The sequence below is a fragment of the Xyrauchen texanus genome, chromosome 9 (assembly GCF_025860055.1).
Source record: "Xyrauchen texanus isolate HMW12.3.18 chromosome 9, RBS_HiC_50CHRs, whole genome shotgun sequence".
In the NCBI taxonomy this organism is placed as follows: domain Eukaryota; kingdom Metazoa; phylum Chordata; class Actinopteri; order Cypriniformes; family Catostomidae; genus Xyrauchen; species Xyrauchen texanus.
The window spans coordinates 38,759,947-38,776,114 of NC_068284.1; the positions used below are offsets into that span (position 1 = coordinate 38,759,947).

Here is a 16,168-nt window from a genome sequence, read left to right on the forward strand (position 1 = left end):
GCTGTCGTATGATGTAAGTGTAATGGTGCGTTCACACGAGAAGTCGGCAAGAGTTAGGTCATTTCAAACTGCAATACAGCACTGGATGGAAGCAACGATTTAAAGTTAGAAACGTTTTAATTATCGATTACTTTAGTCATGCGGATTACTTTTATGCTGCCTAAATATGCCTTTTGGATCATTAAACAGCCAGCAGCCTCACAGCACACATTAACATTCATTGTATGGACAAACAGAGCTGAAATGTGCTTAAAATCTTAATTTCGGTTCTGCTGAAGAAGGTAAGACATACACATCTGGGATGGCTTAAAGGTGAGTAAATCATGAGAGAATAATAATTTTTGGTTGAACTAATCCTTTAACCTTTTAGAATCTCTCTGAATATAGAAAGTGGTAGTATTTAATTATTTACTCTAATTACTTTGTAAATGTGTATATTTAAAAAGTCTTTGGCTATGTTTGGAATAGCATTCTACTCATCTTATTTTGTCTGTATACAGTGCACAGTACACAATTTACTGTAAGCATGGAATACACGATGACCTACTACATTTGTAAAAAAACATTTGCATTATACAACCAGAGTGCACTGTGGAATACTGTACCTCACAATGTATTGTGGTTGACTTGACCTTGCATTTGCATTGTACAGAATGTACTAGTGATAGTGATATCAACAGCAGTTTTTACAGTCTCTTTATTAAAGGTATAGTTCACCTGAAAATGTTATCATCATTCATGTGAAGCCTGCTTCCTTTCTTCCATTGAACACAAAAGATGATGTTACATGGAATGTTAGCCTCAATCACCTTTCACTTTCATTGCATTTTTTTCCATGCAATTAAGGTGAAAGGTGTGACTGTGGCTATAAATAACCATTTTTATTATTGATATAATAACTGGACGGCACTCTCTGAATTAAACATGCATTGTAGTGAGGTGACCGCAATGTAGCCTTCTTCATTTAAAGCAGTGTTTCTCAACGGGGGCGGTACCGCCCCCTAGGGGGCGTTTGGACAGTGTTGGGGGGTGGTGTGAACGAGGCAGCAGAGAGGGGGGCGCTCAGGCCTCAGAGGTACTCAACAGGCGGCCTGCGCAAAAATCTTTTCAGTTCTTCTCCTTAGCCTATGTCTTCGTCTTGCTTGGATTACTGCTGCCACTTCACCAGGAGGATATGCCAGGAGAGCCGCTTCCTAAGTTACACATGCTTTTAAGAGGCGGAGAATTTTCAGCGCAAAATAGAGGCGCGCTTTCATCGGCTTTTTCTGTACATAACGCGGAATCCATAATTAGGCGCATAATTAGTGCTCATGGCTCACACTAATGACCGTAATTAATTTTAAAAAAAGTGGCTGTTTTTGACGTCGTTTTTTCTTCGGTTCAGTTCAGGTGGCCGAGCTGTTGTCGTCTTTGTTCGTCATTTGAAATCAAATGACCGTTTGTAGGCTATTCAAATTTGAAGCCTAGTATATATTGCCTGATTGAGTGCGCGAACTACCGCTGCTTTTTCATTGGCCATTTAGGTTAGTTACGTTATTGTTCACGTGATTGGTTCATCTTAAACATATGTGTGTGTGAGCCTGAATTTGTTTGAATTTCTACATACATTTGCAATACCTTTCAAACAATCCATGTGTTTTTGCATTTTTTTCCAAACACAATATTACTCAACTTGAGGCTTTTACATGTAGTTTAAATACAATAAGAAACTTCTGTTTCAGTTTTTTTTTTACCAAAAACTCAGGCTTCAGGTATCAGTGTTGCAATTGTTTGGCTGTAATAGTATTTCTGAAGTGTTTTTGTTTTTTTTTTGTTTTTTTTTAGGGGGGGGCGTTAAGAGGATCATGAAGAGGTCAGGGGGGCGTTTGTTCAAAAAAGGTTGAGAATCACTGATTTAAAGGAATAGTTCACCCCAAAATTATAATTCTCTCATAATTTACTCACCCTTATGTCATCCCAGATGTGTATGACTTACTTTCTTCTCCTCAACACAAAGATTTTTAGAAGAATATCTCCACTCTTTTGGTCCTCAAAATGCAAGTGAACGGTGACCAAACCTTAGAATCTTAAAAAATCACTAAGTCAGCATAAATGTAATCCATTAGACTCCAATGGTTAAATCCATATATTCTGAAGCAATATGGCAGGTGTGGGTGAGAAACAGATCAATATTTAAGTCCTATATTTCTGCATATCTCCCCCTTTCACAAGCCCTGACCAGTAGGTGGCGATATGCATGTAGACTGCGAGTCGTCAAAAATGAAAGAAGAATGTAAAAGTGAATGTGAAAGTGGAGATTCATGGTAAAAAATGGCTTCTATTTTGATCTGTTTCTCACCCACACATATCATAACGCTTCTGAAGATATGGATTTTCCACTAGAGACAAATGGATTTATTTATGTGGCCTTTAAGTCAGCAGCACATCACCTGAAGCTAAGCAGGGTTGAGCCTGGTCAGTACCTTGATGGAAGACCTCCTGGGTAAAAATACGGTTGCTGCTGGAAGAGATGGGAACTTCGTGTCTTGGCCAAATCTGCCCTTTGTCCTCTATTCATCATGGCTTCCCCTATATATATGAATTGGCTACATCACTGAACTCTCCTCTCCATCAATAGCTGGTGTATGTTTTGGTGCACTATGGCTGCCGTCGCAACATCCAGGTGGATGCTACACACTGGTGGAAAAGCACTTTAAATGTCTAGAAAATAGCTATATAAATGTAACAAATTATGTGATTTTTGGTGATTCAAAATTCTGGTCACCATTCACTTGCATTGTATGGACCTACATAGCTGAAATATACTTCTAGGAATCTTGGTTTGAGTTCTGCAGAAGAAAGAAAGTCATCCACATTGGGGATGGCATGACAGTGAGTAAATGGAGAGAACATTAGTTTTTGGGTGAACAATCCCTTTATAATATTTAGTGTTACGTACTATTTAAAAAATATTTGCCATTTATATACTGCAACGGATCTAGTAATTATTATGCTAGTATTCCATCTGTTTGCTGTTGCTGTGTTGTATTTCTTAGCACTCTGAACAGGTTAGATATGAGACTATTATTGGCTCTAATACAAAAACTCACAGGCAGCTGAATTGTGTGTGTGCGCATACTTGTGCAGTTGTTTCAGCTTTTCAAGGTCGTCAGATTCTGTTAATTGCTTTTCAGGGGCAGTCTGTTAGCTGAGAGGGGAAAAGCGTGTGTGCGCGTGCGTGTGCACGTGTGTGTGTGTGTATATGGTGACGGCTGTGAGTTTCTTCCTCACAGGTCTTAATACATCATTTAACACACACTTGTGTATTTGACATTGGAATGCAGAGGCTAAGTGATGGATCACACATGGTTTACTTCTGAGTTTAGTGCATGTGTGTGTGCAGTTGCAGCCAGTCATCTCTCAGAGTCCGTGTCAACAAAGCTTTAATAAAAATTAGGTTCTTGTAGCTCAACTGGTAGAGCATGGCACTAGCAATGCCAGGATCATGGGTTCAATTCCCAGGAAACAAACAAACTGATCAAATGTATACATTGAATGCACTGTAAGTTGCTTTGGATAAAAGGTTCTGCTAAATGCATGATGTATATGTTAATAGTATTATTGTCAGCATTCACAATATTGCCAAAATGTATACAGTGCTTAAATTGATAGTTCAGCCAAAAATTACAATTCTGTCAACATTTACTCACCTTCACGTTGTTCCAAACTTGTATGACTGTCTTCTTTGGACCACAAGTCTCAGTCACCATTCACTTTAATATTCATATTTTTCTCCATACTATGAAAGCAAATGGTGACTAAGACTGTGAGTAGGGTGAGTAGATGATGACAGAATTCTCATTTGTTGGTGAACATAATATCTTATCTTGTTCGTGTAAATAATCACCCATTAAAGTAATAAATGCTCATCACTGCTGGTTTTTGGTTAAAAATGTAACTAGTATTTGTCTGTTTCTCTCTATCTCTTTCTCTATTAGGGCTGGAGAGGAGAATCCAGCTTCATTGGCTGAGAGTTGTTTTCGAGAGTTGCTTGGTCGCGCTGCTTACGGCAACATGAACAATGCTGTGCGTCCTGTACTGGTGTAAGTACTGTTGCCATGGCTACTGCTGTAAGCACCATCGATTTACATGCATAGATGCCACATTAGAAGCTATTCCTATAGACCGCGATATGTTGGCTTACCACCATATTGAAAAGGTCAAGAGCCGTCTGTAAACAAATGAAATTGTATTATGCTATGCGATCTGCAACATTCTGGTGTCTTGAGTCACCATAAACACCGCACAGTATTGTAGATGAAAAATTCACACTTTGATCACTATGGAACACTATGGTCCTAATAAAGTACCTGACATGGTCTTCTGCTGTTGTAGCCTATCCGCCTCAAGGTTCTGAGCATTCTGAGATGCTATTCTGCTCACTGCAATAGTACAGTGATTATCTGAGTTATTGTTTCATTTCTATCACCTCAAACCAGTCTGGCTATTCTCCATTGACCTCTCTCATCAACAAAGTGTTTCTGTCCGCAGAACTGCCACTCACTTGATGTTTTATGTTTTGGCACCATTCGTGTCCTAGAGACTGTTGTTCGTGAAAATCCCAGCAGTTACAGAAATACTCAAATGAGCCCGTCCTGCACCAACAATCATACCATGGTCGAGATCATTTTTCCCCCATTCTTTTGATGTGAACATTAAAGCTCCTGACCCATATCTGAATGATTTTTGCATTGCGCTGCTGCCACACAATTAGCTGATTAGGTAATTGCGTTAATAATTAGGTGCACAGGTGTTCAGTGAGTGTATATTCTCAACCATTACCTGTACTATTTAACTGTGCCTGGTTGACTGTCCTGACCATCCGAATGCGGTATCTACATATTAATATCTGTGGTACAGTATGCACCATTATCAAGCATTGTTGTTTGAATTGATAAAAACGCTAGTTACGTATGTAACTGTGGTTCTGTGAATTCCGGATGACCGCCAGAGGCAGTGCAAAGCACTAGTGGATAAATCGCTGCGCCAGCTAGATAGATCGAGAAAAATATAACAACAAAGTCACGTCATGACGCAGACCGAGACGCAAGGATATAACCCACAGCGACTCGGTGCCCAGCCTCAGAATGCTTTCTCGCGCATTCCGAGTGACGAGGACTCTGGCGGTCATCCGAATTCACAGAACCACAGTTACATACGTAACTAGCGTTCTGTTTCATTCCTACTGACCGCCAGAGGCAGTGCAAAGCACTAGTGGATGGCGCATATCAACACAGTCATGAGGAATGCCACCCACCTGTAACATCAGGGTTGCTCCAGAAGGACTGCAGAGCTCACATCATGGGAAGCAGCCACGTTAACCTTGTAGAACCTCGCGAAGGTACATGGAGAAGACCAGGTAGCAGCTTCGCAGATATCTGCCAAGGAAACTCCCGTAAAGTGGCCCAGGATGAAGACACGGCCCTGCGTGGAGTGACAAGTAACACCCCTGGTAAGGGCAGATGAGATTTATTGTACGCCAACTTTATCGTCTCGACAATCCAGCGTGATAACCTCTGTTTGGACAAAGGTGCACCCTTGCGTACCTCACCATAACAGACAAATAACTGATCCGTTTGTCTGAAAGAAGCGGTAGACTTAACATAGCACTTTAAAGCTCAGTACAGGACACAGAAGATGAGACCCCCATCTATATCTGTGTGATTGGAAGGCGACTGAAAAGCAGCCAGATGAATAGACTGATTCACAAATTGTGGTAACAAAACTTTAGGGAGAAAGGCTGGATTAGGCCGAAGAATGACCCCAGAATCCTCTGGTAACCAGCGTAAACACATATCGGCTCACTGACAAGGCATGAAGTTCACCAACGCGTTTAGTGGAAGCAACGGCCAACAAACAAGACACTTTTAAGGACAACCACTTAATATCTGCAACAGCTAACGGCTCAAATGGTAATGTACAAAGGGACTCTAGAACAAGCGGTAAGTCCCACACAGGAAAGGGAGTAGAGCGAACAGGCTTCAAACGCCTCAGCTCCCTTTAGAAAACTACAAACAAGGTTATGAGACCCAAGGGATGCACCACAAACTGGGTCGTGATAAGCCGATATGGCAGCAACATAAACTTTTAAAGTGGAGGCAGCCCTGTTGTTGTCAAATAGATGCTGCAAGAAACTCAGAACTGTCGGCACAGTACAGTGAACTGGGTCAATTCCTTGATCCCCACACCAAGAAGAAAATATCCTCCAACGAGCAGCATAAAGCTGTGCGTGTTGAAGGAACCCTAAGCGTTGCCGATAGTGTTCACTACTGCTGGTTCACAATCCATTAACTGTGATCTGGACCCAAGGGCCAAACCCAGAGCTGAAGACGAGTTGGATCTGGGTGCCAAACACGGCCGTTCATCTGAGAAAGAAGGTCCGTCTGGTGGGAAGCTGCCATGGTTAGCCCTGCAACAGACTCAGAAGGAGAGGAAACCATAGCCTGGATGGCCATCGAGGTGCCACTAAAAGCACCCTGTGCTTGTAAAGGAATATACTGATGTAATGTTTCCCACAGAAGTGGAAATGGAGGAACGCATACAATAGGCAACTTCGGCCATTTGTGGGCTAAAGCATCCTGCCCCAGCGGGCTGGACATCTCGGTTCTCGCTGAACCACAAGCGGCAATGAGTGGTCATTTCTGATGCAAACAGGTCGACCTCTGCCTTGCCAAACTGTTGCCAAATCAACTGCACTACATCCTGGTGAAGTCTCCATTCTCCGGGAGCAGCAGATCCCTGGACAGAGCATCTGCCACTTGATTGTCCAATCCGGAAGATGAACTGCCCTTAATGAGGCCAGCCGGCCCTGAGACCATGTGAGGATCTTGCGAGTTAGCATTAAAGATGCAAGAGACCTGGTGCTGCCCTGATGATTCAAATGAAAGACCGTCGGCGTGTTGTCGGACCGGACAAGCACATGACGACCCATCAGGTTTGGTAAGAAGTGTTGTAGAGCTAAGTACACTGCCTTCAACTCCAGGATGTTGATATGTTCTAAGGCCTCCCTGGGTGACCAGTGACCACCAATTCCCCTCTGGTTCCACGTTGCCCCCATCCTGTTAGTGAAGCATCTGTCGTGATCACTTCCCGGCGAGAGGGTACCACCCCTAGAGGCACACCGGCTTTTAGAAATGTTACCTTTTCCCAGGGTTTCAATGCACGGACACAGGCGGCGAAGCTACAATCATACAATGGCGATGTCTTGCTGGATCTAGCCCCAAGCTGTTGCTCCACCTCTGAAGAGGCCTGAGGTGAAGCAAGCCCAAGGGGATCACGGGTGCAGCGACGCTAACATCCCCATTAGTTGCAGAAGAACACCATAAGTAAGTTTTGTCCCCTGACCGAAGCGAGTCAGTAACTGACAAATATTGTCTGTTCGATGCGTGAGACAATGTGGCGAGACATTGTGATTGAATTGAGTGTTATTCCTATGAAGGTTATGGTCTGTACTGGAACCAGATGACTCTTTGTGCCGTTCACAGTAAGGCCCAACCTCTGGATATGTTCCAGCACAATCCTGGTGTTGTGTAACGCATGCCGTCTTGTTGGGGCACAGAGCAGCCAATCGTCTAAATAGGGCAGAATCCTCATGCCCTTGGACCAAAGAGGAGACAGGGCCGCACTCATGCATCTTGTGAAAACACGAGGAGCCAGAGATAGGCCGAATGGTAGAACTCTGAACTGATAGGCTTGATTCGAAAGCTGAATCTTAGGAACTTCCTGTGGTGGGGAGCAACGGGAACATGGAAGTAAGCGTCCTTCAAGTCCACACTCACGAACCAGTCTCCTTTACGTCACAGATCGAAGAACGTCGACTGTGCGTAACATTCGGAAAGGAAGAGACTTCAAGAACACGTTTAGGTGTCTCAGGTCCAGAACTGGACGAAAACCTCCATCTTTCTTTGGAACAAGGAAGTGCGTGGAGTAAAACCCGTCCCTCTGACTGAGGGAAGAACTTTTCTATGGCTCCTTTCAGTAACAGTGAATGAATTTCTAAGGAAAGGGCCATTGAACTGGTTACATCTTTGACAACTGTCGGAAAGATTCCTGAAAACTCGGAGGCCGGCGTCGGAATTGTAGAGTGTATCCTCTGCTCAAAGTCGCCAGAACCCAGGGGTCGGACACTGTATTTTCCCAGTAATGTAGATGCTGGACAGTGAAACGACCGACCACGCCCCATAGCTTCAGGGTTTTTGGCCTCTGCCTTTAGGACCCGTGGGGGCTGGCGTGGTCTCCCCTGCTGGTGGCGGTGAAGCGGGCGGCGTCCCTGAGCCTCCTCTGCACCTCTATGCTGCCGTGGAGCCTGAAGCTGAGAAATGTCCGGCTGCCGCACTCGATGCTCTGAGCCCAGATAGTGTGGGCGAGCCGAGTCAGAGGCACTCTAAAAGGTGGTGCTCGTGGAACCTGAGTCAGTTGTCGGTGTGGCTTCTGACAACTTCATTCTCTTCTCCAATACCTCAGAAACATTGGGGCCAAAAGATGTCCTGGTACAATTGGCAGTTCTCTCAGTGTCTTCTTACAATCTTCAGGTAGCTTTGCCTGAGCAAGCCATACCTGGCCTGGGCTGTTAGGAGGGTGGCTGAAAGTGTCCCAAGTTCCGAGTCACATGACCCATAGTCAACAGAGCCGTCTGTAAGAACTGAGATGCAGAAGCGTCAACGCTCGCTGACTCTAATGTGTTGCTGCAGGCAAGGAGCAGCTGGCAGATAGTATTCTCAGCTCGAGTTATATAGGCTACCGACTCGTATGCCTTCTTTAAGAAAGTGTCAGTACGTCCGCATTGTGCACTTGGGCAGCGTACATTGCCTCTTAGAGCCTCATCTGGTGATACAACCAAAGCTGCAACTGGCTGTTCAATTGCAGGTGCCCGTCCTACCCCAATGGAGTCAGCCTCAGCCATTGTGGCAAGAGTCGCGGGCTGTCTTTGACCTCCTCTTAGGCACATTGGGACTGGTAAGTGCACTGGAGAATTCTGTCACAAAATCCTTACACGGTGGCATTGTGAACACATTACTATCAGCAGCTTGTCTGAAGAACACATTGGTTTGAATGGGTTGGACAGGTGATTTGTCAAGACCCAAGCGAGCCACTGCCATCTGCAGAACAGATAACACATCATCTGGAGAAGATGGGCCTGCGCCCGATGAATGTACAGACCCACCGCTCGAGCCACCTGTAGCATATAGGTTAGAAAAAACATCGTTCGGGAGGGTGGGTTGTATGTCAGGTTCCACCGATTCTCCATCAAGAAAATGTGAATTAGACGCGCTCATGGAGAGAGCGTCAAAATCTATAGCATGTGGGGGTTGGAAATCACTCTCATCCACTGGTGTATTCTCAGTATGTGGGGCCGACACTGGGGGTTGTAGAGACTGAAGAAGACGTTTCATCTCCATCATTTCTGAAGAGAGAGCGCTACCGTCTTCGATAACAAGTGTTCTGAAGTGTCTATCTGTATTACAGATTTCTTTTTGCTCTCGCGGGCGCCGGCCGCTGCTGGCGCTGCGACGCTTTTGAGCTGTCGCGGCTGTTGTCGCGAGGCAAACAGGCGAATTAATGTCTAACTCAGCAAAGCGAAGCTGTCTCTCTGACATCGGTAGCATACTACATTGCAAACACGGATCAGTCAGGGCCTCCTTTAGATGTTGAGCACCTAAACATGATGGGCAACGATCGTGTCCGTCGTCGGGAAGAAGTGTATTCGGACACAACTTGCATCTTGAGACGGAGATGACAGAGCTATGATCCATGACTCCGTCAATAACACGTCCTCGGTTAGCACCGTAGGCACTTATAACTGTAATAACACCCACCGAAAATTCTATAATGAAACGCTCTTACAAGTACATAAAGTCAAGTCTGCCTTTGGATAGAACCACGAGGCATGCGATGACAAGCACAATGGCAAGTATACAATTAATCTAAGATGTGAAAACAGACATAACGTTATAGGTATGCGGTGGGCGCTAACCTAAGCGCGGTCGAAACCAGCCACCGGATAGTACCGTGAAGCACAGAGTATCGCCGACACAACCACAATAATTGTATACACTCACGTAATGGGGAAAAATCCAAGATATCCGTCCTGATGATAGTGTAGAGCGCTGTCACAGCTTGAGAGGGCGAATCCTCGCAACTCAGGAAAGCTGCACGGGACAGCGTGAAAAACAACGACCTATCAAAAGCGAAAGCGAAAGAGGCTGGGCACCGAGTGGCTGTGGGTTATATCCTTGCGTCTCGGTCTGCGTCATGACGTGACTTTGTTGTTATATTTTTCTCGATCTATCTAGCTGGCGCAGCGATTTATCCACTAGTGCTTTGCACTGCCTCTGGCGGTCAGTAGGAATGAAACAGAACTGGTTCATTTTCGATGGCTGTGTCTGAAAACTGGAAATTGCTGCCTTCCGAGGCTGTATACGGAGGTAGAATGAAATAAGGTGCTTTTCAAATAAGGTTCTGAGACTAGTTTCCTATGTGTTCCATACATTCAAAAATGCTGGCGGTAAAGCCATTAACTGATATGGCAGCAAGGCAGATGCCTATGTTTTCGGGTGCAGCCTATGGATTAAAGGTGCTGTAAGTGATTTTAGCTTAGTTCTCACAGTGGCTGGAGTAGTATAGAAGCTAACATACAAGATTTTTTTTTTTAAATATTGTTAAAAATTATTTAAGTGCATTTATTGTGGGTTGGTTAAGTGCTCTCGGAACAGATGCGTTTTCAGCTGGCTCTTGAATGCTGAGAAGGTATCAGCAGATTGTGTGGAGATTGGAAGCTCATTCCACCACAGAGGAACAGAGAAATGTAATGATTGTGAAATTAACTTTGTACCTCTATGCGACGGGACCACTTGCCTCTCGTTTATTGACCGCAGAGAGTGAGTTGGGACATAGACCTGGAGAAGTGAATTGAATTAAGAAGGTCCTGTTCCATAGGCTGTCCTGAAGGCCAGAGTCAAAGCCTTACATTTTATGCAGGCAGTTAAACGTAACCAGTGGATTGAAATCAAGAGTGGGGTAATGCAAGCCCTCTTTGACTGATTGAAGACCAGATGCGCTGATGTGTTCTGGACCATCTGCAGTAGCTTAATCATGCTACCTGGGAGGTCAGCCAACAGAGCATTACAGTAGTCCAGACTTGAAATGACCAGAGCTTGGACCAGGATCTGTGCAGCATACTCTGTGCAGAAAAGGTCTGATTTTCCTGATGTTGTACAGCGTGAACATGCAAGACCGTGCGGTTGATGAGATGTGGGCAGTGAAGTTAAGCTGGTCATCTATCACCACTCCCAGATTCCGAGCTGTCCTGAATTTGGACACCTTAAGGATAATTTACAACACCTTTAACTGAGCAACTACAGGCCCTGACTTTAACATGAGGTTATCTTTTCCTGGGCTAGTTGTCATGGTAACACATCACACAGTACCACTACAACATAGAAGTACTAGATTATGATTGTTATCAGTGTGCCTTGACTTGTCCCAATTTTCATCAAATGCACATATCACATCTATATGAGCTATCTAGTAAAACTGAGTATTTTTCATAATTTCCCTTTTTTGCTGCTATGGGACTCCATGAAATCATGGTAATCAACTTCATTTTAAGTGGAACATTCATAATATTCAGGCATATTTTGGGGAACATTGTGCATGTCTCACTGGCGACCTGTCCAGGGTGTCCCCCGCCTTTCACCCAGTGTTAGCTGGTATAGGCTCCAGCCCCCCGCGACCCTGTACACAGGATAAGCGGTTGACGATGGATGGATGGATGGATGTGCATGTCTCCTCCAGGGGGTATTTAATCAGACAACGCCCTGACACATACTCACAGTGGCAACAGTGATGTGGGTGTGAAAAGGACATCAAGTTCTTTTAATTGCTTTAAGGATTGTCTGTGAGCAGAGAAAGAGATAGCAAGAGACCAGAAAAGCATGCAATACAATGATAACGCTATAAATTGAAAAAGACTGCACAGAATACTTTTTAAAAATGCATTTGTCACACCAAACCACCATTTTAAAAATAATTAGTGAAGGAAAAGAGATGTTTTAAATTGTATTTCATGTGATAGTTCATGCAAAAATGTACATGGAACACAAAAGGAGATATTAGGTAGAATGTAAAGGACTGACAGCCTCATTCATCATTCACTTTCATTTGATATAAAAGAGCAGCATCAACATTGTTCATAGTTCTCCTTTTGTGTTCCACTGAAGAAAGTTATACACATTTTGAATGACATGAGTGTGAGTAAATGATGACAGAATAAAACATTTTGGTGGATCTAACCTTTAAAATAATTAGTGACCAGTTAAAGCACCTAAAATGATATACTTTTCCTTAAACCTAATATTGACTACCCATATGCAAAGGGTACCAGAACGCTTGAAGACACACAGACACGCAGCTGTTTTCAGACATAAACGCAGTGTGAAGTTACCCTTTAAGCTCAGGTGTCCAGACACTGCTGCTGTCTGCTACGCATCTGCTTCATCTCACGCTGTGGCCATGATGGCATTCATTCATTTCAGTCTCAGCACAAACACAAGCAGTGCACAGATGGCTCTGCTTTATGTTAAAGGAATTGTTGATTTGAATCCAGCTGCTCTGAGCTTGATTTATGTATTAAATGGGTTACAGATGCAAATGAGTGTCTCTGTTTACACACCAACTCAGTAGATGTGGAAGATCATTGCAGAGCCATAAAATTAGCAGTTTTTGGGGGTTTTACCTGCAGTGTAGTGACTTTCCTGGCATATCAACACTTGGCATTTGCATTCATATTGTTTGGTTCTGATTAAACATAATTGGACATTGACGGTGTCATTTGAGACCGTTTAGATCTAATCAGCAGTCCAACAGGATCGTCTCTGGATTGTATATAAAAAGTAAATAGTAGGGATATCATAAAATATCGATTATTGATTGGCACGTTATTTTATCTATACATTTTTGAGGAATCAATATATTTAAATTGCCAATAATATATTTAAAATTGGCCGACATTTAAAGTAGAAGCCAATTCACTCAGTTGGCCTTCTCTTTAACAGTCTGCCTTAATAGATTTGGGAGCCCACAAGAGTGTGATATAATATTTGACAGAAGTCTATCGCAGATAGGAAAGTTTCAGGTATTACACACAGGACGAGCTGATGTGGTACAGCAGATGTCAGTCCAAATTCATGAAGGTTTGGTACTACTTCAAGAATTAACAAAGAGACGTTAATGTGTTTGCAGGTTAGTGTATGAAAGTGGTGTAACTGCGCAAACTGAACGATTTGAAATGGCGACGTTTATTATGCAAGTTCTCTCCATGAAGCCTTGAATAGGTCTTTCATTCATACTGTCAAACCATAAAGTGACATACGTGTAACTGAAAATACATAGCGTTGGCTATATGAAAGATACATATGCACAATATGTTATCCAGCAATGGCTGAGTAAATAATATTGTCCTTTGATAATGATTTGAGTCAAATTTAATGGAAAACAATGCGAATTGTGTTCCGTGGCGCTGCAGAATTTTGACGCTGAGCATTGGGGGTGGGTGCATACCTTCGTACAAAATAATTGTTTTGAATCTTAGAACATGCCATGTCACGGTAGGTGACCCCCTTTAATTTACCCTGCAATTCATGCTTTACCAAAGTTGTGTTGAGAAATATATTTTAAAAGACAAAGACTATTGTGCCGTATTTTAACTGCCGACCAAAAGTTTGGAATAATGGACAGATTTTGCTCTTATGGAAAGAAATTGGTACTTTTATTCACCAAAGTGGCATTCAACCGATCACAATGTATAGTCAGGACATTAATAATGTGAAAAATTATTACACTTAATACAATAAAAAAAAACAAAAACAAAAAACAATGTTCAGAACTTTTTAAACTACATCATGGAGTTCTCATCAAAAAATCCTCCACGTGCAACAATGACAGCTTTGCAGATCCTTGGCATTCCTGCAACATATTTCCAATAAACCATCAAGCCCTCAAAATTGACTGTTGGCTTGAAAGGCATGTTTCTTACAGAAATAACAAAACACAGGCCTTTTATGTTAAAGTGCCATTTGAATTTCAAAAATATCAAGGCCAATAAAAAAACAAGTGAATTGCAAAAAGTTCCACAATAGGCTTTGCAAATATGAAAACAATAACAGGGAAAGAACACAAACAATTGTACTCAATATTATTGCTGAAAGTTCAGAATATTAACTAGAAACAATTCGTCTTAGTCCTCCTTTATATTCAGCCAGTTACTGAGACAGACCAGTCTGTTTACATTATCAGGGGACAATGAAGCTCTCTTCTTTTGAATGATTTGACCTGAGAGCGAGAACAACCTCTCACAATTCACTGTGGTTGCAGGGGTTGACAAGATACTTGTGTGCAATGGGTGCCAGCCTGGCATGAGTTTCTTTTCTCTTCGTCCACCACTGTAGTGGACACTCCTCCATGTCCATTTTGGGCTCTACTTTGTAGCGGTTCAGACATTGTTCTATGGATTCTTCCTCTTCATCTATATCTGTATCAGAAGAAACCACCAAGACAGACATCTTTCTCTTCTTTGGCAGCTGTTTTTCTGTTGTCTCTTCAGATGGTTGTTTTTCAGGACTTTCTGCCATTAACTGGTTGCTTACTGAAGACTTTCTATAGACATAATGATTTTTATACTGTACATACAGTATATTATATCCCCTAAACCTAACCCTCACAGAAAACTTTCAGCATTTTTACATTTTCAATAAAACATAATTTAATATGTTTTTTTAAGCTATTTAAATGGAACAACAAGAAATATCCTCATAAACCACATTTATAGCATACTACCCTTTTAATTACCTGTTTGTAACCTAAAAAATTGTCCTCAAACCATATAAACATGCGCACACACACACACAAAACACATATATAGAGAGAGAGAGAACAACAGACAGAGAGAAGATTAAATATTAACTTACCTGCAAGGTTCAAGGAGTTCCTCCAGTTTGGCAAGCTCCTGTGCAGTCAACATGGCAACATTGCTGTTTTGCTGAGCCAGGGTAGTGGTCAGTGGAGATTTGTTTTGCTGGATTCGCTTGACCATTTCTAGGGTCGAATTCCATCTTGTTGTAACGTCCTGAACGAGTGATTCTTGCTTCTGTCCACATGCAACTTGCTGTTCACTTAATTCCTGAGCGTTGATGGACTATGCTTAAAGTGCCCGACAATCTTGCGAAATTTGACTAGAACGATTTCAAATCCACTGCCGTGAATGGAAACCGTGACAGTTCACCGTGCATGGCAGGTGTTCAAATGGAAGTGGTCTTGCGGCAGCAACAATGTTACGAGCACTGTCAGTGCCAAGTACGATTACATTTCCCTCTATTTTCCATAATTTTGCGACATCGAGAAAATGATTAGCACATGCTTCAGCGTAGTGTCTTTCTTCTGTTTTACTCACAGTTAGTGCAAATGATTGCAATTTCCATTCTTTATCAATTAAGTGTGCTGTGACGCCTAAGTAGTTGTCATTGTTAACAGAAGTTCAATTGTCCCCTGTGAGCGAGATGTGCGTTGCTTGCTCTAGCATGTTCATCCTCCGTGACCTCTCGCCTTCATACAAAGTGTGTATTTTTGACACGATGGTTCCTCTCGAGGGCAGATTATATGAGGTGTCTCCCTTTGCAGTTCGAATGATTTCTCTCAGTCCATCGTCATCTACTATATTAACTGGGCTGCAGTTTTTATCTTATCACTTACAGATCTTGTTATTTGTCCACGAATAACACACTCCTGTAATTTACATTGGCAAGGCCCAGTCGAGATAGTTTCGGAAGGATGTTTTGCTTTTAAGTGATATGTCAAAGACGAATTACTTCTGTGGTAATTAAATTCGGCTTTGCAAAATGCACAGATTACTTTTGTTTTATTCAAAGATCCATCTTTGTGAAACTGTGTTTTATAGTGAAACTTTCTGCCTAAAAATCCTTCCATTTTCTTATCCATCTTTTGCCAGGATGAATCGGTTCGGCCGAACTCGGGACTAGAATGGCACGCACGTCGCACACACATCAGCCGCCACAGGAAGTTGAAAATATACAACCGCGTTAATTGCGTTATTTTTTTTTTTAATGCGTTAAATATT

At 42.7% G+C, this 16,168-nt stretch overlaps 1 protein-coding gene across 2 annotated transcripts in view; it reads left to right on the forward strand.

The window, feature by feature from the left end:
* Window positions 1-16,168, forward strand: part of LOC127649768 (protein EFR3 homolog A-like) — an 87,368-nt gene that overhangs the window by 42,556 nt on the left and 28,644 nt on the right. For both annotated transcript variants that reach the window (XM_052134999.1, XM_052134998.1), the window contains one exon: window positions 3,978-4,082. In XM_052134999.1, coding sequence (XP_051990959.1) covers window positions 3,978-4,082 — 105 coding nt within the window. The remainder of the gene's footprint in view (window positions 1-3,977; window positions 4,083-16,168) is intronic.